The 23915-nt window shown below is 47.0% G+C and overlaps 1 protein-coding gene across 6 annotated transcripts in view; it reads right to left on the bottom strand.

Annotated features, from left to right (window-relative positions):
- The window catches only part of PLEKHH1 (pleckstrin homology, MyTH4 and FERM domain containing H1), a 49776-nt gene that overhangs the window by 24921 nt on the left and 940 nt on the right, over positions 1-23915 (bottom strand). For 5 of the 6 annotated variants that reach the window (XM_034642282.1, XM_034642285.1, XM_034642284.1 and 2 more), the window contains exons 2-6: positions 17551-17709; positions 5107-5169; positions 4157-4306; positions 1837-1920; positions 66-147 (exon numbers count right to left, since the gene is read on the bottom strand). In XM_034642282.1, the coding sequence (XP_034498173.1) occupies positions 66-147; positions 1837-1920; positions 4157-4306; positions 5107-5169; positions 17551-17676 (505 nt within the window). In that variant the 5' untranslated portion in view covers positions 17677-17709. Of the gene's footprint in view, positions 1-65; positions 148-1006; positions 1713-1836; positions 1921-4156; positions 4307-5106; positions 5170-17550; positions 17710-23915 lie in introns of those variants that run through there. The other variant, XM_034642286.1, reaches the window with a different exon arrangement.

Below are 23915 nucleotides of genomic sequence, written 5' to 3'. Positions count from 1 at the left end.
ATGGTGAGAGCTCCCTCAGTTCAGCGCACACCCTGACACACACACACACAGCCTGTCCTGCTCACCTGCTAGAGCGTCTTGGAGGGCTCCCACCTGCTCCACCAGCTGCTCATTACTGCTCTTCAGGTGCTGATTCTCCATCTCAAGCTGGCCAAAAAGAAAAATAAAGATTTAGAATACTTAGCCAACAGGTTCAGACATATAATTCAAAATAAGATTAAAATCCTTTTTAAAGATCCAATCTTTGAAAGAGAACACTTGGGGCCCTCGCAATCCAGGGCTGACCCTCCCAGGGAGCCCTGACCTACCCCCTTTCCTTTGTGCTAACCAGTTTTGGTTGGGATAGAATTCCATTTGGCAGCCCCTGCACTGTATTTTCTAAAATACCATTAAAAAAAAAAATTGTGAACTAGAGGGGCGCCTGGGTGGCACAGCGGTTAAGCGTCTGCCTTCGGCTCAGGGCGTGGTGCCGGAGTTGTGGGATCGAGCCCCACATCAGGCTCCTCTGCTATGAGCCTGCTTCTTCCTCTCCCACTCCCTCTGCTTGTGTTCCCTCTCTCGTTGGCTGTCTCTATCTCTGTCAAATAAATAAAATCTTTAAAAAAAAAATTGTGAACTAGAATACATACCCAGGAAACTGCAGACCACATCAATGAAGAGCTTAGCAAATGACTGAAGTGAACGCTCATGTGACCACCATCCAGGTCAAGAAATAGGAATTTGCCAGCACGGCCAACAATCCCGCGGACTTGCCCCTTCCCAGTCATATGCTTCTTCCTCCCCCGGAAGGCAGCCACTCTTCTAAGTGTACCAGACTCACTTCCTTGCTTTCTGGGTTTTACCATCCAGGCATGCACCCCTGCACACATTGGCTCAGTTGTGCCCTTTTGGTATAAATGGAATTATACAATATGTACGTCTAGGTCTGGTTTCTTTAACTCAACACACCGTCTATGAGACCCTTGTGCATGGTTGCTATAATTATTCTGAATGAAATCCAACCTACTTTTTTGAGCACCTTTCAGCAAATATGGAGGCAAACCAGGTTATCAGCTCTGCACCCCAAGAGCTCGTAGTCTAGCAGGTGACAGGACACGGGGCAGCAAAAGAACTGATACCCCCTGCAGGCATGAACCACTTGTGCTGGGACGGAGGAAGAGAAGTTGATGTTTGTCCTTTTCCAAATTTCAATTCCTTTCCCTTTTGTTTAGAAAGAGGTTGCTTTTTGTTTTTTGTTGCTAGTAGCACGGCAGCTTCTAGCCCCAAGCTTTCCTAAGTGAAGCGTAGCAAGCGATGAACTAGAGGTGGAAACAGGACAGGGGCTGTTAGGGGCCGGGGGACGAGAGATCAGGGACTTAGTGACTGCTGGGCACAGAGCTGCTGTCTGGGGTGATGAAAGTTTTGGAAACAGACAGTGGTGGTGGCTGCATGACATTGTGAATGTACTGAATGCCACTGATTGGTCCACTAAAAATGGGGGAAACAGTCAACAACACGTGTATTTGATCGCCATCACAAAGACCAGTTGAGAAGAACGAGAGGCCAGAGGGGAAGTGGAGAGGGGGGACCTAGGGTGTGTGTGCTCTCAGGAGGACACTGACTGGGCGCCTCCCCAAACACAAAGCTGGCAGGAGCTCTAGGGAAACCCGACCACAACAGGAGGAAGGGAAAAGTGAAGCGCCGAGCCTCAGTGTTTAAGCTGAGTGAAGGATAAACGGTTAACACGATGAAGGTCAGTCAAGGCCCCACAGAGAGGAGGCAGAAACATGCTGCGCGACAGAGGGACCCCCCCTCGCATGTCCACTCCAGGCTTCCTGAGATGAGTTTTCCACTCACCTCTGCTAACTTCAGGGTCACCCATTCTTTGATCTTTGCAGCTTTTTCCTGGACACCTTTTGCTTCTTCAGCTCTCATCTGCTTCTGCAAAAAAGGGAGGGCCTTTAGTTCATAACAGCAGTCACCGTACAGTGAATGACTGAAGGAATATCAAACTGGGGGAGGGGCAATGGAAAAAAAGAAATTCGCTTATGAATTTTAAAAAGATTCTTAAAGTGGGAAAAGCCTTCCTCAGCATGATACACATCCCAAAGCCATGAAGAAAAAGACTAATGAATCTATACCATCACTATAAATTACTATGTGACAAACAAAAGTTCCCCTAAAATCAAAAGACCAACTGGGGTATGATTTACAACACAAAAGACTTAAATAAAGAGGGCTAATTTGAAACGGACAAACCAATAAATACACGCAAAAAGAATATGAACAGGAAAGTCAACAGAAAGAGAAATAAAGGGAAAGAAACCCATGAAAAGCTGTTCGACCCAACTGCAATTTTAAAAATGCACATAAAAAGTCAAGACATTGTTTTCCTCTATCAGACTAACACAATTTAAAAGTTTGATATTATCCCAAATTGTCAAGGCTCTTGGAAAACAACCCCTGTTCGAGAAACTGACAAAGCCTTTTGGGGCAGCAATTTGATAATATCCGTCAATGTTTTAAATGCATATACCGCTGACCTGACAAACCACTGGCTTAGGAATCGTTAGCTGCAATATTAGTTGATTAAGCAAAAAACTCACAACTAGACATAACCTAAGTGTCCACAAATCAGGGCTAAATAAACAAAATGAAAATGGAATGCTGTCCTTTGACACACAAGAAATGTTCACAGTGAATACTGGAAGGACCTTAAGGTTAACCAGTTGAAGGGGTTTGCAAACTGGCCACCACCCAGCTTTCCACCTGGTTCCTCTCCCCCACCCCACCTATTTTTATAAATGAAGCCGTACTGCAACACAGCCATGCCTATTACTTATGTATTCTAGGGCTACTTTCTTGATACAATGGCAGAGCTGAAGAGTTGCAACAGAGGCCACATGGCCTGCAAAGCCAAAAGTATGTATCTGTGGCCCTTTACAGAACAAGTCTGCCAACCCCTGACCTTGTCTGATAGCCTCTGTATATGGCTGCGGAAACAGAGGCCCAGAGGGTGATGTGGCTTGCCTCCATCAGTGTGGGGAGTACAGCTGGAACTAAAGCCAGGCCTACTGACTTGCAGAACAGCATTCTTTCTATTCTGACCTTTTATTATTGGAAAATGATTTTTTTTGGATCTAAGCTTTAGCAGGAATCATTTTGCCCACGAATCCCCAGATGCTGCCACTTCTGTGAACCACTCAAAAAAGGAGGTAAGGTATCTCCAAAGTCAATGAATAACTGACTAGAGATTTCATGGGTCGACACTGTATTTTCCAATGATTTCTCAGGAACACACGCTGGGTGCCCCAGAGGATACAAAGGCAATCGCACAATGGATATGTTCAGTGAATGCTGATGGATGATAAACAAGTTTGCCCATGATGGTGGGAAAATACTCCTAGGACCAGCTAGCACCTCATGGAGAATTCACATGCAGAAAATTAAAAGTCATCTAGCCACACTGTGAGGTGGTTTGTGGGAAACGAAGGTGCTCTGGCACTAGGATAAGTGGGTAGGTGGGGCCAAGGGCAGAGGAAGGGACAGCATTCGGATGAAGTTAATGGGATTGTAAAGGGGAGGAGGCCGGGCACAGGGAACCGGCAGAGTGATGTTTCAGATACCCTCTCCAGAGCAAAGGGGCTAACGAAGCTGGAATGTGGGGGGCGCATGGCCTCTCCTGGGCACCCACGTGTCTGCCTACTCGGGTTCACTGAGAAAGTCTGGCCAACCAGCTGACTAAGGCTCACGGTCCAGCTCCGTGTTGCTCTGACACTACGCTGGCAGGCCACAAGGCCAGGGTGGAGGAGGACAGGCTCTCCTTACCAAACACCAACCCCATGTCTGGTACTATACACAGATGACCTGCGTTCACTCTCTGGACAGCCCCGTGGTGTATTATAACCCCTCCCTTACAGCTGGGTAAAATGAGAATCCGTGACTTACTTGCCAGAGAGCAGTAGGTGCTGGGGGGGGGGATTCAAACCCAGATCTGTCTGCCTCCATGGTCCTCTCCCCACTACATCCCCTGCCTGACTCCTAACATATCTTCTAACAGTTGACTCTCCATGTGAAAGAACAGTTGCATGACGGAGTGAGCTCCCCACCAGTGGAGGGCTCAAGCAGAGGCACGCTGTTCAATTGCAGGGGTGCTGCGTGGCATGTCAGCCCTTACCTGCTTCTCCAGCTGTGCCTCCAGCTGGCCGATGAGCTCATCTTTGCCTTGCATGGCTTTCAGCAATTCTTGGTACTTCTGGTGCAGGCTGCCTGATGAGTCCACATTCTTCAGATTGGACAGTTTCACCTTCTCCTCCATCACACCCACCTTAAAAGCACCATCATCACATAGGGTTGGCATGTGTGTGTGACCCTTCCTGATGCCCTGCCCACGATTCCCAGGCAGAGCCCTCACCCAGTCAGTTGGAGCCAATAAATTCTATAACCATTTGTTAAGCCTCATCTGGGCAAACTAAGGACTTGACAAGGAAGAAATGGTTGGGTACCGGGACATCTCACTCTGGGGGCCCCAACAGGGACAAGGTGGGCAGGACAAACGGCTTCAACCTCACTGTGGCAGAGATATCTGCTGCTCATGACTGTCTCCGTGCTTCTCGCTCTGCCCCAGCCCCCTCGTAGCTAGACGGCCATGGAATTCACTCCAGCCAATGGGTCCGAGTGGAGTGACTCACCATTTCTGGGCTGAGGTATTTAAGAGCTCTCTCCCTGCCTTGGCAACCAAGGAGGCTGCCTGTTCCAGAGGGTCCAGGCAGAAGATGGAGAGCTCCATTGTGGGAAGCAGAATCCCCAGCTAACCCTCAATGGAGAGGTACCACGAATGCGAACTGAATGGTATAAGCTGCTGAGACCAGTTACCTCGGCATAACTTGGCCTATTTGGACTAATCCAGCCACCTGCTCATGCACGAACCCCAAAGACTCCTTCATGCCTAAAGAGAGCTCCAAGCACCTGAATTAATTTGTTCAGAAGAACTGGCACGTGACTACTCTGTGTCCCCGGGGAGCTGGTGAGAGTGATGAGTGTGTCTATGTGTGTCCCTGGGAAGGATCAGGGAAAGCCACCAGCCACTTCCACTGCACAGTCCTGCCCATCCCCCGCCCCGGTTACCTGGGTCTCCGCATTCTCTGCCCTCTGCTCTGCCTCCAGCAGCCTCTGCTCCAGCTCCTGCATCTGCTCAACCAGAGAGGAAGGACAAATGTAGGTAGGGTGTCCCCGCTATGACCATGGCATCAGGGCAATGTGAGCAAATTGTGCAGACATTCCACACAGGCCAGGCTCAAACTGCTCAACTCAAGGGTGGCTCAGGGGTGTCAGGGCAAAGATTTTCATGGCACCCCTCTGCTCCGTTATCCTGAATTTATGGGGCAGGTGAAGAGCCTAGAGCCGCTGTCCTCTCCGCTGAGCGAATAAAAGCCTGTTCTCTCTCCTGTGCGTAGGGTACCTAGGCAGGTAGCAGGAACATTCTTCATGAGGCACTGCTGCCCTCAGCCCTCCGTCTCCTCAGCACCGAGTCACAGGCAGGGCCCTGCCACTGCTCGCCACGTACCTGGCACAGAACATGCTCCCACATGAGCCCCCACTACGTCAGCAGTAAGAGAATGTTCCTTCTCACCCAAGGACAGCTCACCGGCTGGGGACAAATATTTATCCCTTATCAAGGATATCTCTGACTACCAACGGCATTAACAGGCATCACCTTATTTGATTTCTTTAATCTTAAATAGAAAGGCTCAGGACACATTTTTAAAAATTCTATCTTGCAGTAAAGATGTGTCATTCAGGTCTGAGGATCTCAGCAATTCTGGAATTTTATGCCAATTGGCCAAGCAAAGGGACCAATGTTCTTACACACGGAGGCTCATCAGGGACCAGCTCCAAGCTGAAGGCTAAGGAGATGCTCACAAGCCCCCTCCCCCCCTCCCGGCGCCTCTGCACCTTCACAAGCTCCCGGTAAGGAGTGTGGGCTGGATGGCAGGGCCGGGCCAGCCGTGTGTTGCCCCGTGGACATCATCACACAGAGGCTCTGAGGAAGCAGGCACACATCCAACTCTCCCGTCACGAGCCACCCACTTCCCTCCTCACCCTGCCTTGCCCCAAGACAACACGTATGCCTTAAACCTACACTAGAGGCAGAATAGCCCAGCCTTGTCCTCCATGAGGCTGGACGGCTCTCACCTTCCCAGCTCCAGTCCAGCCTCTCCCACCTCAGCTCTGCAGATCTGGCCTTTTCTCCAGCTACTCAACCTTCTTTTTTTGGCCTGGACCCTGGCTTGATACTTAGCAGTGAACTAAGCAATGAATCCCTTCTTTCCCAATCGCTCATCTACTTAACTGCAATTCTGCCGTCCCTTCTTGATTCCAGGATGCGGAAGAAGGAGCCCCCCAGCCTGGTGAAAGGAGGGCTCCCTGGGAGGAGTTCATGTTCAAGAACCTGGCACCTCTTTTCTCAGGCCAGCCTTTCCTCACCCACTTTTTTCCTTCTTGGGGCTGGGGAGATACAGATGCTTTCAGCACACATTCCCTATGAAAGGATCTGAGGATCCCAAGTAAAACTCAAGATTTACAACCCATGGGACAAAAATGCCCCATGGGCTCCCAGTGGACAGGACCCCCGCTGAGGGGCATTCATGCACTCAGGCCAAGGGTACCTGCAGCTCCTTTCCTTCCTCTCCTGGGTTTCATCATCACGATGGAACCTCTCGACTCAAGCCTGAGAGGGCAGGTTGGTGCCAGCCAGACACGGACATCAGCTAGAGCCAGATGGCCTTTCCAAAATCAAATAGTCCTGGAGCCTGTGTTACAGGAATCCTCTGACCTTCAAACAGCTACAGGGAAGGTAACAGCATAGCATAGACTGATATTACAGTTACAGGGGTAGCTGCCCAGAGCAATAAGAACTCTACATAGTGGGGGGGAGGGGTATAAGCTGACACATAGCGGTGGCCCTCAGTGACCAGGTTAGTACTCTATAACTCACCCCCCTTTGGTACCAGAACTGATTGAGCCCATCAGGTTCTCTGTCCCCAGGAATCTGACATCTGGGATCAGGAGACCAGAGACAAGAACCAGGGGGCTGCATAGGAGAGTGTGCACAAACTTCACCACGTCATGACTGTTAGGTCATTCTTCCAGTTCCGTGAGCTGCCCCAGGATCCTCCAAATTAATTCCATTTGCTTAAGCTAGACAGAGTTAGAGTTTTGGCCCACCTTAGAAACATCTCTAATACAGTTGCTGGGAGCATTTACATTTTATTAAATAAGATTTATTTATTTATTTGAAAGAGAGGGAGCACGTGCACAAGCAGGAGGGGTAGAATGGGAGGCAGAGAGAGAAGCTCAAATAGACCCCATGCTCGACACAGAGCCCAACGTAGGGCTCCATCTCTCGACCCTGAGCTGAAACTAAGAGTTGTACGCTTAACCAACTATACCACCCAGGCGCCCCGGAAGCATTTAATTTTTTAAAGAATACAATGAGGGGGACCTGGCTGGTTCAGTTGGGACAGCATCTGACTCTTGATCTTGGGGTCATGAGTTTGAGCCCCACACTGGGTATAGAGGCTACTTAAAAAAATAAAAATACATAAATAAAAATACAATGAAATACTGAATAGGAAGGCTTTGGATTCCTGATAAGTTTCTTAGATTAACCTTCAGCTCAACCATAGGATAGGTCCAACCTTCAGCTGCACCATAGACATAGGATTTCCACAGGAAATGATCACTCATATTCATAACCTTCTGTAACAACTGTCTGACATTTTCAAACTTCTTCTGATAGAAAAACTTGTCTTCCTATTTTATGGATGGAGAAACCAAGGCAGAGTGAAGAATAGAATTGTATTCGAGTCCTACCACCCAGCTGGGCATTTCCACTTAGCGGTCAATGACACTGGTCAGGGCCGGAAATCACTCTGTTATGGGCCTGATGGGCCAGTCAGTCTGGTACCAAAGGGGGGTGAGTTACAGAGTACTAACCTGGTCACTGAGGGCCACCGCTATGTGTCAGCCTGTACCCCTCCCCCCAACTATGTAGAGTTTTTATTGCTCTGGGCAGCTATCCCCTATAACAGGTGAGCATTTTTCCCCCTCAAGATTTTACTACTAGACATCCCTTTAAAGTATGCTATCACTAAAGCAAATGGAACGGAAGGCACCTTCCAGACCCTGGGGTCTCCTCCCAGCCCGGACTGGCAGCCACAGGGTCCCTATATTGCTGCCAAACCTCCAGCTGTTCTCATCTTCCTGGCAGGGACACTTGAAGCTCAAAGCATTTTGTATTCGCCTTTATGCTGGAGTATCTTTTTTCCTCTAAAACTAATTTCTGAACACTGAAAACATGTTGAACATCAGGCACGTTTTTGAGAAGAATGTAACAAACATCCACGTATCCATCACTATGGTCCAACAATTACCAACGTCCTGCCATCCTTGTTTGAAAAGAGTATTTTTTAACACCATCTCTCTCTTTTTACAAAAGCGCATTTTCTCCACTGCCCCCGGGGTACTCCAGGTGTGTCTGTGCCGGAAGGTCATTTTTAGAGTTTTCGAATTTCATTTAACACCAGCATCAATACTTTTCACAATGGCAGGCTGTTTTGTACACGGGCATACAGCACCAGCCCTGGTTTGGGTTCTATTTCTCCTCTCGGTGGGATCCCTAGGACCGTGTCCTCAGCTGTCCTTTTAGTCTGTGTGCCTGGGGTGATGCGCCGGCCAGGGTGGTGTCGGGTTCAGGCGGACGACTCTGACGCAGACCCACTCTCACCAGCCGTGACCCACACATGAGACTCATAAATCAGGGGCCTTGGCGCTGGCCGCAGCGACCTGACGACACGCGCTTCGTGCCAACCCGGTGCTTAATCCCCATGTCCACAGCTCCTCGTTACATTCACGACGCTGTGAAACGGCAGCCCCAGGGCAGCGGCTGCAGTAGGCGCTCTCGTGAGCTCCCGGCACAGTCCCGCGAGCTGAGCTGTGGCCTGAGCCGAGCGCAGCCCTGCTGGGGCTCACCCGTCCTTTGAAAAGGGGGCTCAACATTCTCAGCACTGCTGCGCATCCACTGCAGAGACTGGTACGGGGAAGCACTAAGGCTTGAATCTGACGGGCTCTGCCACAGCGTGGCTTTTGGTAAGTTCCTTACTGCACTGGGCCTCAGTTTCCTCACCAAGAAGAAAAGGGTAATGAGTCTCCACTTTCTAGGGTTGCTGGGAGGATTAACACGAGGTGCCTCACGTAAAGCTCAGGCACACGACGTGGCCCTTACGGAGAAGTTGACAGTAAGTTACTTGTTCGCTTTTCACAGACAGAGATGACATGGAGGACCAGGGAGACCAGTTTGCCTGGGACAGTCGGTGCTCCCCTGTTGTCCCACAATAATTACTAACAGAGCCTTTTTTTCTCCTTCCAGAGTGTCCTGGGTTAGACGATAAATTATGCGGTTGTCCCACCTATGATCCACCTACAGCAAGAATGGCTTCAAGCCTGAGGCTGCCAGCTCTAGCCGACAGGGTGTCTTGTAAGACCTACAGTGTTCGGGGCATTGAGCTGACATGGACAGAACAGAACAAGGCCACTTGCTGTGTGTCTGGCACTGGTTTAAGCACTTTGCACGTGTTGATTCATTTAATCTTCACCCCAGTAGGAAGGAGCAGGTACTATTATTGCTGTGTAGACAGGAAACCAAGGCAGAGGGGCTGCGGAACCCCGCTACCAGGCCACATGGCTAGAGGCGGAGCCAGGTTCACACCCAGGAGGGCTGGCTCCAGAGCATACTGCGCTGTTAGCCACTGTGCCTCTCACATCCAAATCTCGCATGTCGCGTAAAAACTGAGATGCCACATACAACCTCTGGCTTCCAGCTTCCCTTGAAAACTCAGAAGATCTGGACATGCTAGGGTTCCACTTTCTTACGGCAACAACTGGCTTCCTCCTCCAGCTCCAGCACGTTCCCTTGAATTCTTCCCAGAGTCCACCTGTCTCACTTACGTAAGTTACCTGCAAGCATCTGAGTAGCAACCCTCGATTTTAGCTATTAAATGGTTCTGACTCTGTTATCAAAGGCAATGGTTTTCAACTTCATTGTTTGTTTTTTTTTAATTAGATCTTTCGTTTAATTCAAATCCTACATTTAGTCCCAAATAGATAAAATACGGCACCGTGGGGCCGCCCTGGTGTCTGACTACAGAAAAGGCAGGAAAGAAAGTGCTCTGAGTGTTATCTGTGGGTTCCGCTGCTCCTGTGGGGCACATCGGGCTCAAGATGTCCACTAGAAGGACAACCGAATGAGCCTGAGGTGAGGCCGTGGAGAGAGTTCGTGCCTGCATATCTCACTGTCGGGTGTAAGGACCCACATGGAGCTTACTCGAGGCAGATTCCTGGCCCTTGCCCACAGAGGGTTTTAATTAGCAAGCCTGAGGCACGGACCCAGGAATGTGCTTGGAAAGAAAAATCTCAGGGGATCCAGATGCAGGAGGCCCACAGACCACACTCTGGAAAACACTAGCCTGGCCACAGGATGCAAAGCATAGCAAAGCTTCTGGGATACATCATGGGGCCAAGCCTGCATCAGCATAGAGCTTCTCGAACGGCTTCACAGGGGTACAGAGCTCTATCAATACTAAGGTTCCAGAAAAATACCACAGTAGACCCTATTAAAAATAGGTAGTTGGGAGATTAAAAAGCCCCCCCCACACACACGCTCATACACAGTGAACAGAAGTTCTAGAAGGTATCTGCTCCCAAAGCAAATTGGATCTGTCAGCTAAGGCCAATTCTGTGATGACTTTATGCAGACTTTGACATATTTCCAACTAGTCCTGACAGCCCCAGTATTCTCCTTTCAAGGTACCTGGCCTTTTTGTAAATTCTGAGGTATGTAAGGATCTGTTTTTCTAGCTTCTGTGTTCTATCCGTATGTTTAGAAGCTGATGCCTACAGAGAATTGCCGTCTCTGTAGAGTCCGTGGTCTGAGGGGGCAAGAGCAACAGTCATTGTTCTGTTGTTTAAGGGGACTGAACGGAACCATTTATGTGTTCAAAAACAAAAGAGTCTTAAACTACACATTTTTGGTATATAAATGTTAAACTGAGTTACTGCAATTCAAAATCTTGGTTGGTGGAGCTAGTAAGAAATTCCAGAAAAGAGGAAGTGCACACAATCCTACTGGAATGGGTCTGGGGAAAAGCTGCTTCAGTGAAAAATATTCAAGCTAAAAAATGAGAGATGTTTCATTACATTACTTCTTCTTTTCAATAAATCCATTCAAGTCCCTTTTGGAAGCAGAGAGAGTAAATAAATAAAAAGTTTAAAATGTGTTAGTTCTAATATTGATGCAATGTATTCATCATGGTCATTCCTACTGTGGATAGCTCACCTGCGGACAGTTACTACACTCCCACTTTTCTGATGGGGTAACTGAAGCACAAGTTTAGCCGGAAAGAAAAAAAATCCAAGGGACTTTCATATCCATCTCTAGACCCTCCTAGAACAGTATCAAGTTTGTTTGTTTTTTTTTAAAGATTTTTATTTATTTTTGCATAAGAGAGGGAAGGAGAGAACAAGCACGAGTGGGGGGATGGACAGAGGGAGAAGCAGTCTCCCTGCTGAGCAGGGAGCCTAATGTGGGACTTGATCCAAGGACCCTGAGATCAGATCATGACCTGAGCCGAAGGGAGATGCCTAACCAACTGAGCCACCCAGGCACCCAGTATCAAGTTTTAAACTGATCTGAACAGCCTTTGTGACTTCTTCAGCACAGCAAGGAACAGAGCTGGTGGGGAGGTTGGTGGGGGATGGGACGGCTCCCAGGGAGCAGAGCAAGATGTGAACTCTATGGCATCAGCCATTCCCTCGACTCCTGTACTGGACAGAAAGTGCACCCACAAATCACCTGGCTCCACAGTGCATGGTCCTGGCAGTCTGGGTGTCCATGGCAACGGCACACCAGGCCTGGCGAGGTGTAACAGCAGAAAAAGGTCTAATACTGCTTCCTCTCCCTTCCCCTCCCTCACCCTTAGGTGAGAGATTATGTGGCAACCTTGACATCTTTTCTTTAAAAAAAAAAAAATAGGGGCGCCTGGGTGGCACAGCGGTTAAGCGTCTGCCTTCGGCTCAGGGCGTGATCCCGGCATTGTGGGATCGAGGCCCCACATCAGGCTCCTCTGCTATGAGCCTGCTTCTTCCTCTCCCACTCCCCCTGCTTGTGTTTTCTCTCTCGCTGGCTGTCTCTATCTCTGTCGAATAAATAAATAAAAAATCTTTAAAAAAAAAATAGTGTTTAGCACAGATCGTTCCACGTCCAGAATGGCAATTCTGCAAGAGGGAGGCGGGTATGAGTAGGCTGTGGGGTGGGGAAGGAGGAAGGGCATGTTTCCAAGCCTTCGCAGCCAGTGGGCAGTATCTGATCCCAGGAAAGGCCGGTCCCCTGGGAAGCACCCAGGCTTGGCCAGCCCTGCACCACAGCCAGGAGCGAGTGAGCGGCCATCAGTCATCCAGGCAGTGCAATGCCCACAGGCCGGCAGGAGAGTGAGAGGCTGGTCAGAGGGACCTAGCTGACCTGGCTCACCCGCCGTAGGTGGGTACTGGTGATGATTAACTAGTAAGTTCTGGGAACAGTGACAGACAGGACCGGGGTTTGGCCCCAGCACGAGCTCTCCTGAGAAACCTGAGTCATCTCTTCCCGTGATCTGAAACTTACCTTGACGTACTGGGGAAAATCTCTAAGTGAATTGTTGAACCTGTCCTGTGGGTTTGGGGATGGTTGCAGGTGACAGGCACAGCCCTGACATTGCGCAACATGGTGTTTATGGCTTTTAAGGTTTCCTGCCAAGAGTTCTGGTGTTGGGCTAATGTCCTAGTACCCTTCCTTAATTCTTCTAGCCTGTGATCCCTAGTCAAGATTTCTTTCTCTACCTTCTTCCCCCTGCACCCCAGTCTCTTCTGCCCTGTGTCTACATGCTTCCCCTTTCTTTACCCAAGTCACATTCTGAGCCCCTAACCTTTTTATGGGAGGGCATTCCAGCTACATGACAATCAAAGGCAGCCTGGAAGAGAAGACAGGGCCGATCTTACAAAAGTTCAACCTACTTAGACCCAAGAGGCTGTGGAGAGAGAAGGTGTTTGCTGATGTGTTTAAGGACCCTGGGGAACAGGGGAGGAAGGCAGTTTGAGCCACTTTTTTATTATGAAATATTTCAGGAAACACATGGAGAATAATATTTTACAACATGTATCTGCCATTCAGCTTTATCAAATCTTAATTTCTGTCCTATCTGCTTCCTACATCTTTAAGAAATGGGCCACTACAGAGAGGCAAAGGCCCCAGCTTACTCCCCATTTTCACTTTTAGCATCTACCCCACACTTGGTTGTGTTTACAATTTACCTCATTTGCACACACCCCTAATCAACAGATAGACCATCTTGTAGGTTCTAAAACTTTATATAAACCATATTGTTCTCTACACATCCTCCTGATCTCTTTTGTTCCGTGCTGGTGTTTGAGGTTTATACATGTACGTCACCTGATTCATTTTTACCTGCAATGTAGTATTCCAGTGTACAAAGACAATATGTTTACCCACTTCCCTGTTGAGAAACATTTAGGACATTTCCAATTTTTCATACAGCAATGCTACATTCTTGTATGTGACAAGACATTCTTTTTTTTTTTTTTTTAGATTTTATTTTATTTATTTGACAGAGATAGAGACAGCCAGTGAGAGAGGGAACACAAGCAGGGGGAGGGAGAGGAAGAAGCAGGCTCATAGCAGAGGAGCCTGATGTGGGGCTCGATCCTGCAACGCCGGGATCACGCCCTGAGCCGAAGGCAGACGCCTAACCGCTGTGCCACCCAGGCACCCCGTGACAAGACATTCTTACATATGTGTCCTGTGACTAATACGTTTGGATTTATTTCTACCATTGCATTTTGTGCCTTCTATTCACCACCCCCCCCTTTTTTTTAAATGCTCTTCTTTTTCTTCCTGGTCTCTATTTCATAGACTTTAGTCCATTTCCCTACTCTACCGGTTTGAAAGTTCTATACTCTATTTCTATGTATCATCATTCTAGACTTAAACTCCAGGCTTAAAGACTGCAACTTGTTCCCCAGTATCTGTTCTTCCCTTCTTTCTCACATAAATCAAAGCCTCCAACTTTTAACAGAGCCCATCGTTATCCAGAATAAAGACTACACTTTCCAATCTTCCCTGCCGCTGGGAACAACCACAAGAATCAGTTTTGCCTAATGGGATATGAGCGGAAGCAATGAATGGAAGCTCCAGGTCATATACGTAGAGGGAAGGGGTTGGAATGTGGCCATCATGGGAACCCTCTTCAAGCACGCAGCAGACACCACCCTAGGACTATACACCACTCACGTCTTATGGCAGCCAAACTAAAACCTAGCTAATACGGTCAGCACAGACTTTTAAGAAATGCATGCTGCCTAGATTCATTCTGCTTCGCAAATCTGAGGCTTCACATCTTTCATCAAGTTTGGGAATTTTTAAACCATTCTCTGAGTACTGTCTCTCCTTCATCCTGTCCTCCACTTCTGGGACCTTATAGCATCTCATCATTCTCGCAACCATGTCTCAGCCTCTGGCCCTTTCTCTCCCTGTGCTGCATTCAGGATGGTCTCCTCAGGCCCATCTTTCCACTCATTAAGCTTGTCTCAATGGTGCCTCATCTAATGTTTAATCTATCTGTTGAACATTTAATTTCAATGAAGACATGTTTTACTTCTACCAGTTCTATTTGGTTCTTTTTCCAGTCTACCTGATCCTTTTGGATAGTGTCTTGTTCTTATCTCAGATGTTCAATTACTTCATTAGATCTTCAATAATTTTGAATTCATTTATTTTATGGTGTCTTGCCAACAGTTCTTTATTCGAAGTTCTTGTGGGATCGCATTGTGTATGTGGACTCCAACTCAGGACAGAGTATTCTCTCAAGCATTTAGTCGTTCTGGATCATATATTCATCTTTACTATGAGTTTACTATGGGATAATATAAGGATTCCACATCATCTGGGTTGAGGTCTTGTTTCTGCAGAGAGGTTCTGTGTCTATTCTTACGGGTCTCCGAGGGGTATCACTGGCCCAGAACTGAGGGTTCCTAATCCACACAAATAGTATAAATTCTAATGCTAACCCAATACCATCATCAGACTCTCAGGGTGTATTTTTCTTTGGCTTTCTTTTGTTTTTTTCTGCCCAGAGCCTTGGCTAAGCATGAGAAGCTGTTCTGTCATTTCCCTGTGTTGGTAGGTGATTTTCTTTACCTTGTCTACCTTTTTTTTTTTAAATATTTTATTTATTTATTTGACAGAGAGAGACAGCCAGTGAGAGAGGGAACACAAGCAGGGGGAGTGAGAAAGGAAGAAGTAGGCTCCTAGTGGAGAAGCCTGATGTGGGGCTCAATCCCAGAATGCTGAGATCACGCCCTGAGCCGAAGGCAGACGCTTAACGACTGTGCACCCAGGCGCCCCTCCTTGTCTACCTTTTTATTTACGGTTAAGTACGACTTTACATGAAAGTTTCAGTTTCAGCTCCAGCTTCCAACGGGCCAGACCTCATCTCTGTCTCCACAGATTCAACCTCAAACCTCTCATTACTACAAGGAGGCCAGTCACACAGCCCGTCCCACTGAGCTGCCCAAGTTGAGTACCACTTAGGTCTTTCCTCCTCATTTTGCCTGCTGAAGATTCCTCCTATTTTCTTCAGCGTGTGGATCTGCACCAAGGAGGATATTTTAAATATTTAATCCAGTATTTCTAGGTGTTTCATAGCAGTCTTTTTTTTAAAGGTTGTTTGTGGTCCCTATAGCTAGGAACAGAAGTCTCTTTCCTCTGAGATGTGTTTTAAACCAGCTGGGAGACTCTACTTACCCTTCCCTTCCCTCCCACACCTCCCCAGTAACATATCCTCAGGCAGGTTCTCAAACTTTACAGTGTACGAACCTAATTTCTGGGAGCCTGTAAAACATGCAGGTTATGAGCAGCGCCCCCAGGAGACTTGGACCAGGAGGACTGGGGTGGGGCCCAGAACGTACATGCTTAATAAGCACTCCAGGTTTCTGGCTTGGGTGGCCCCAGGACCAGCCTTTGAGAACCACTATCTAAGGCCTGCTTCCCTTTTCCTGAGGCGGCTGAATTCTACCCTTTCTCTTAGTACCTGAACCACAGCCACAGGAACCCTGCCGGTCTCTGTTCTGCAAAAGCTGAACGAGGAGACGTCAATGCCAACAGACCCAAAGTTCAAGTTCTAGTTCAGGCAGGTGCCAACAACTTGTCTTCCTAGACTCCAGGCTGTGGGGCTATCAATAAAACAGGCCATTTCCTCACGCTTTACTAACCAGACTTTGACATTACTTGGAGAGGAGTGGACTGAATTTTACTTTTGTACTATGAATGAAGAGTTGGCTAAGCAGATGGATGATGTAAACAAAACTAGAAAGAAAAGAGTTGATTCAATTAAGATACTAATATATACACATACATACATAAAGTACAGGTCTCTACTCTCCAGATAGGTTATGCTCCAAAACGCTTCTGAAAGTCAGCTGTTTAGAATGCATCTTCCCAGAGAAACATTACAAATGGTGGTCAGTTTCCCAGACCAGCCCACCCAAGCCTATAAAGACAATAATCATTCCCATTTAAGACCTATTCCATGCCACAACCTTTATATATGGGACCTGACACAATTCTCAAAATAACTGAGAGGCAGACATTTGTGTACCTGCCTTAGAGGTGAAGGGACTTGCCAGGGTCACACAGCTGGTAAGTGGCAGAGTCAGGTGGCTCTGGCTCCAAAACCTATGTCCTTATCACCAGGAAACCTGGCCACCTTCCATAGCTCCTATGCCTAATAGAGGGTGACAGCAGGGTGGGGATCTCCCCTCTTCCCCCCTAAAACATCTTCCTTGCCCACGCTGAAAAAGAAGCATTAAGGGACTAATAGAACCTCCACTACAGCAACAGTTGACCCAAGAGGTAATGGGAGACCAAGAAGATTTCTATCATTTCTCTGGAGAAGGAAAGAATGCAAGATGACAGCTTAGTAAGCTGTTTTGATTTTGGACTTAAAAAAAAAAAAATACCCAGGGTTTCATTTTGCATGTGTGAAAAGTATCTTATTAAAAGTTCACCTTTCTGCAATGAGTAGTAAATAAGCCCTAGGGACCTAAATACACAGTATGGTGAATACAGACAATGCTGCATTACAATCATCAAACTTGCTAGGAAACTGGAATTTCATTATTCCAACCACTAAAAAGAAATGACAATTACATAATGGGATAGAAGTGCTAATTACCACTACAAAGGCAACCATATTATAATATATATCAGATGAATATGCAGTATACCTTAAATTATATAATGTTATATGTCAAATATACATCAATTAAAAATTAATTAATACCTCAAAAAAAAAAAAAGAAGAAGCAAAAAGAAAGTTCTCCTTCCCCAATTCTCCCTCTCTAACTCTGGCCCTATCTGACATTGACCTCTGCAGGGAGGTTAGTCAGCTCTCCAGGACTCACCTTGTCGGCCAACAGCTCCCTGATCTTGCTGGCCTGCAGGCGGAACCGGAAAAGCTGGGTTTCCAGGGCCAGGCAGCGCTTCTGCCAGTCTACGCCTGCGCGGGCCTCCACCTTGAGTTCCGCCATGATGGAGTCAGCTTCTGGCTATTCCAGGGATGCCTGGGAACCAGCACACAGCGAGAGATCAGGAAGTTGTGAGGAGGCGGGCAGAGAAAACAGGGCTGGGGGAGGTGAGTGAGTCATTGCCATGGCCACTTTTCTTAGCTCAGTGTGTCCCGTTCCATCGTAAGTGAACTGAGCAAACTCAGGAAATCACAAAATCTGAGAAATGGTAAGGAGAACCTAGTCTCATTTTTAAAGCAGTAGAAAGTAGGTCCTCATATGTTTTTCATTCAATTTTCCATTTAACAAATATGTATCCATTCAACAAACATTTATATGCCAGACACTGTTCTAGGCACTGGAGATGCAAAGGTAAATAAAAGAGGTCCCTTGAACTTTGAGTTTTCCAAGGAACTCTTAGGAAAGTCTAATTGCAAAATTACCATGTACTCACAATTGCTAATCAATGTGCAGATAAATGGGAGGAGGGAAGTGGGGTAGGCTATGGGGGAGGGATGGGGGGATGATGTTTAGGGGAGGCTTAAAGTGAGTGACAGATTCATCTGAGATCACAGAGGTAACTGGAGGCAGAACCTTGGTTTCCCGTTTAGTACTGATTCTAGTACACCTATATAGATTTTATTTATTTATCTAATAATTAGAAATCCATCCATCCTTCCTTCCTTTCCTTCTTCCTTTCTCCCTTCCTCCCTCCCTGCCAAGTAGTCACCACACCCAAAGTGGGGCTTGAACTTGAGACCCTGAGATCAAGAGTCACACGTTCCACCAACTGAGCCAGCCAGATGCCCCCACCTATACAGATTTTTGATGAGAAAAAACGGAATGAAAATGTAATGCTTTGAGTTTCCTTGACAATTTTCTATTTAGTTGGGATTCTGTCAGTTGTCATCGAATCATCCTCTTTTGGAACAGATTCTTTAAGTTTTAAAATGCAAACAAAATGTTGGTAGACATTTTGCTGTAGCCTCTGGAGGATGCCACAAATTTCTGGAAAACAATCATACAAATTCAGAACAAATCAAGTAGACACCCATAATATGCCCAGACAGGGAAATGTACCCGATGTCTCCTGCACAAATTTTAGAGAAGACAAACTAGGTTGGGGATGAGAAAATGCGGAAGAGGACACAGCAGAGTGAACACAGAAGAGAGATGGGCTGAAAGACATATCTGTCGCCAGGACTTTTTAAATAACCCCCCTCCTGCCCCTGCTAACAACAGTGACACTTGCCAGCAAGCATAAATTTGGTCTGTCCCAAACCAAGTATTAGGTGATTTTTAAGGAATGACTTTTAATTTTTTAGGTTGATAATATTTTTACAAAGGGATTGGTCAGAGATACATATGACTTACAGGTGAAATGATGTAACGTCTGGGATATATGCTTTAAAACCTCATGGTAAGGGGCTAGCAGTGGTGTGGGGAGGAGATACATGAAGTAAGATTTATCAAATTGCTGATAAGTTCTGAAGTTAGGTGATGGGCACCGGGGAGTTCTTTATACTGGTTTCTCTACTTGAATAAATGCCTAGAATTTTCTGTAATAAAAATTTGTTTTTTTTTTTTAAATCCCTTTTCCCTTCCTCAGGAGTCACATGGCCTCAGGAAAGCCAGTCACCTCCTGCACTGTTGCTGAATGCTACCATGGTGACCAGTGAGCCTGTCCTCCATGGATTAACCACCTCACATTTGACTTTTATAAGTATCTTTCTACCATACCATAAATAGCTATCATTTATTGGGTTCTTATTATATGCCAGGCATGTGTGGCCTCTTTAATCCTCATGACAATACATAACACAAGGTGAGGGCATCTTGCACGAGGTCCTCTCACATAAGGACACCGAGGAACTGAGAGGCTACACAGAAAGTTCTAGAGCTAGTAAATAGTGGGGCTGGGATTCTTGTTCCAAAGTCCCTGCTCTGAGCAACTGTGCTCTTTACCCATCCAGAAACTGGAAAGTATTCCGATTTTACAAAGAGTGAGCTGGATTGTTAAGAATGAGAGAGATATTTTATGGGATCTTTCAGGAACCTTGGCACTAAGGTGAAACTATATTCAAGATTTTCCAGGGCAACCTGGTCTCAAACATTCTGACACCATAACCTCCCTAAGCACAGACGTTTATCATATGTCCTGACTTTTTATTTAAAAAACAGGGTCAGTAGACCTGTAGAGAAAACCCCACAATTAAACACTGACGGGTCTGGTGTCTAATCTTTGGGTTCTGGGCAGCTCAGAATGCTGGACACATGATCTCAGCCCTGCTCTCCCGGGACTGTCATCCTGAACAATCTGGACATTGTGACCTCCCAGCAATCCCCACCTCAAAAGACTGGGACCGACTGGAACGGGCAGGAAGACAAAAGACAAAAACAAAACATGACCTTCTCTGAGCTAAGATCACAGCTGAAAAGACAAAACAGAACCTTGTGGGGCCCCCAAAGAAGGACAGGAGGCTTCATCGTGTTTGATTTGCTTCGTCCTTTAAAGGGATTTTGCTTTTCCTCATAGAAAAAAGAAAAGATAAGAAAAAAGTGGCAGATCTGAAAGTAGAACCTGGGAGTCTTGCAACCTAGCTCAGGGCTAAGAATTAGCAGTAAAAACACCCAAGTAAAACCAAGGGGCAGGGGAAACTTAATACTTTGGGGGGCATTGAAAGAGTTTGGTGAATTGTAATTCCCTCTTATTGACTGTCAAAGCCACAGCTCCAATTCCATGAGGACAGTGGAAAACCGAGTCATCAAAATCTCCAGGAGCTTTGGAAATAAAACACATCATTGGCCTCTGCCTAACCCTGATATCTGAAATTATACGCAGACTGCAGGGAGTCCTTTCCCAATCAAGCATCTTATGACATCACATTTTTAAACAGATCAAGTGTTCTGCGAAAGCCTCTCCCTGCCCTGGGAATGCAGTGAGGGGGCTGGCCCTGTGCTAGGCTTGTCTCAGCATGTGAGAAGAGCTAGGGGCTTTGAAGAGGGAACTGGAGTAAGGTGCCTGCTGCCAAGCACGTGACCCAGAGGCCCTTCCGACAGAAGCAGGTGGTTGCCGCAGCAGCTATAAAATATGAGATGTTAAGGCAAAATCCCAGTAAATTGAACTTCACCTGCTAAGTCACCTCACACTTGTACCTCCCGTAAAGATGTGCAGAAATGAGTAGAAAAGAATTTACAGAATGGTTTTTAACTTTCCAAAGCACTGTGAAGGCATGATTTCTCTCCTTATCCTCTCAAAATCCGTGAGATGTAGGACAAGTGATATTATTCACAATGAACAGATGAGAAAACCCATCACATCTGTGGCTTGAGACACAGAGCTAAGTAGTATCAGAGCTGGGCCAAGAATCCCAATCTCCCAACATACAGAACATCCTCTTTCCATGTGGACGCTTCAGTGCTGGTGGTAAGTCACATGCTACCTGGCTAGCCCAATACAGAACATTAACGGCAAAACAGATGGGGGATGAGAGAAGGGACAAAACCCAGTACTACTGTTCATGCTGTATTCTGGAAAGTTTCAAATACACACAAGAAGTAGGGAGAATAGTACAGTAGGCCCCCATGTGCCCTCCCCCCAGCTACAAGGATCAACTCATGCCACTCTTGCGAAACCCACTTCTCTTGATTTCTACTAGTGCCCAGTGTGCTAAACTGTTTAGCAGGTGACAAATGACCACACAGCCTGTAGCACTGCTCTGGAACTCCCTAAGTCCCCCGGGAGCCTGAAGTGACCCGGCCACGGAGGGTGGTGGAGTATGCCTCAGAGGCAGGGGCTGTGCATAAGATGGGTGATGAAAAGGGGCCACACAAGAGTCGTTAGGTGACCTCAGACTCTGGGCCTGTATCAGAGAAACACAGACCTGACCTGGGATGGCTTTGGCAAGTGTAGGGATTGGACCAGCAATTGACAAAATGCTGAGATTAAATTTAATCCAACCAACTTTTGTGAAGTGATTCCTATGTGCAACGTTGGGGACATAAAGATGAATAAAGATCCCATGGCTTGCAGGACTCAGGTCTATAGTCTGTATATCCTGCAACTTCCCTGCAAAGAGGACCAGCCAATACAGGACCCTAAAACAAAGAGGTGAGAGGTCACTGCAGGAGGCTTCCCAAGGTAACAGGGACTCTGAGTACAGTTCCCCAAGGGCTCTCCCGTGTCACCTCACTATGGTTCACTCCCTGAGTGTGAGCACCTTTTGTGATTTCCACTTGCTAGTGATGGGTTACCACCATCTTCTAAGAGTGCTAGACTAGGCTGACCACCTGCCCATCTGGAGGAAAGGAAGAGCTTTGTGCCCCCTTTCCGAGGATGGAGCTGGGGCAGGGGGAGTGGACACAGGTGGCATATCTCTCTCTACCCATACCTTGTCGTCTGATCAAGCCAACAATATGCGTTTTACTCTTGGGTGCTGAGCAGCACATTTCACAATGTTGGAAGAGACAGGAAAACATGAGCATGTTCCAGCCTTCGGGGACCTAAATACCAGAAGGGTCTAGGACAATCAGGAATAGCATCCTTTGAGAACAAAACCAGGAAAGAGAAACAGCAGAGTGTAGTACTTAAGATCCCGCCTTCTGGCACCAAACAAGCCTGGGTTTGAGTACTGGCTCTGGCACTAATTAATCTTGTAACCTTAAACCGTTTGCTTAACCTCCCTGGGCCTCAGCGCCATTTTGAAATTGAGAGCAGTAATATTTGAAGAGGAGGGCAATAATATTAGGTTGAATCACATGGAATTATCAACCATTTAGCCATTTTTTGACCTTCAAAAATGGCAATTTCAGGGGCACCTGGGTGGCTTAGTTGGTTAAGCGTCTGACTCTTGGTTTTGGCTCAGGTCATGATCTTATGGGTCCTGAGACTGAGCCCCACATCCGTCTGGGCTCCGTTCTCATCTGAGAGCCAGTGTGAAGATTCTCTCCTTCTGCCCTTCCCCCCCCACTTGCACGGGCTCCCTCTCTTTCAAATAAATAAATCTTTAAAAAAAATGGCAATTTCATAGACCACACTAGGTCATATTTTTTTGAGAATTAAGGAGATATTACAAAAGTCTGGCACACAGTAAGCACTCAATAATGACAGCTACTTTCAACAATGAAAAGGCAAACCACCAGGGCCATGTGGCCCATAGATGCAATACCGGATCCACCTCAGAAAGGTCAGGGGATTTTTAAAAATTATTTTATCTCTTTACTTTTGAATACTGAACAAGAGAATACGGTACAAGGCTTCTTCCCACCCCTGTACCTCAGCCACAGTTCTCCCCAGAGGCAACTGTGTTACGGGGTTTTATGTCTTTCAGAGATATCCAGTGCAGACACAAGCTTTCATAGACAGGTTGCATGCACATACACAAACACAAATGGTGGCCCACTACACACACTGTACTTAACCTGTAACAGAGATCTTCCTGTATCAGCATACATACGGGACCTGTCTTCCCTCCATGCTTTTTAACAGCTGTATTGTATTCTACTCTGTAGGCATTACACGATTTTATTTAAAAGTCCCTTATTGACAGACGTTTGGGTTGTTTGAAACCTTCTGCTAAAACAATGCTGCAACACAAATACGTCATTTCACATGCATCGGAGTATATCTGAAGGATAAAGTCCCAGAAACGGAATTGTAGGGTTAAGTGACAGACATTTTAAAATGGCCAAATAGTCCAAAATGCCTTCCCCAAGACTACGTGAATTCATACACCAGGCAGCAACCAGCGCCTGTTTCCCCGTGGAGGAGGTCAGCTCTGAATGTGACAGAAGGGAGAGAGCGCTCGGCTGAGCTCTCCAGAGAATGCGCGCTGGTGGCTCAACACCAGCCTGCTGCGAACTCACCCAGATCAGGAGTGCGGGAATCGGGAATCGGCACACCTTAACATCAGCAGGTACAAAGCACTCTTCAAAGCATAAGGAGCCCAGAGTTCCCCACACGGATACACAGCCTCACAGAGAGAAGGAATAGAAGGAGCAGTGCGCCATGGGGGAGCCGAGTGGGAAGTACAAGCTTCTCCCCCGCAGCTGCTGACTCCTGAAGAGCGCAGAAGGGCACCACGTTTTCTCAACTCAGTTGTTAGGCTCCATGAGTCTGAGGCCACAGGGTGTCCCCCACCATCACCCAGCTCTAAGCAGGTCCCCTCAGCAGCCTATGGGAGGGAAGGTGGGCTGACGGTGCACCCCACATTTGGAATTTAGGAGGCTTGGGTTTGAGTTTTGCCTTTTCCACTTTTTAGCTA

This window comes from Ailuropoda melanoleuca, chromosome 14 (genome assembly GCF_002007445.2).
Source record: "Ailuropoda melanoleuca isolate Jingjing chromosome 14, ASM200744v2, whole genome shotgun sequence".
Classification (NCBI taxonomy): Eukaryota; Metazoa; Chordata; class Mammalia; order Carnivora; family Ursidae; genus Ailuropoda; species Ailuropoda melanoleuca.
This window is presented reverse-complemented; position numbering and strand designations above follow the sequence as displayed.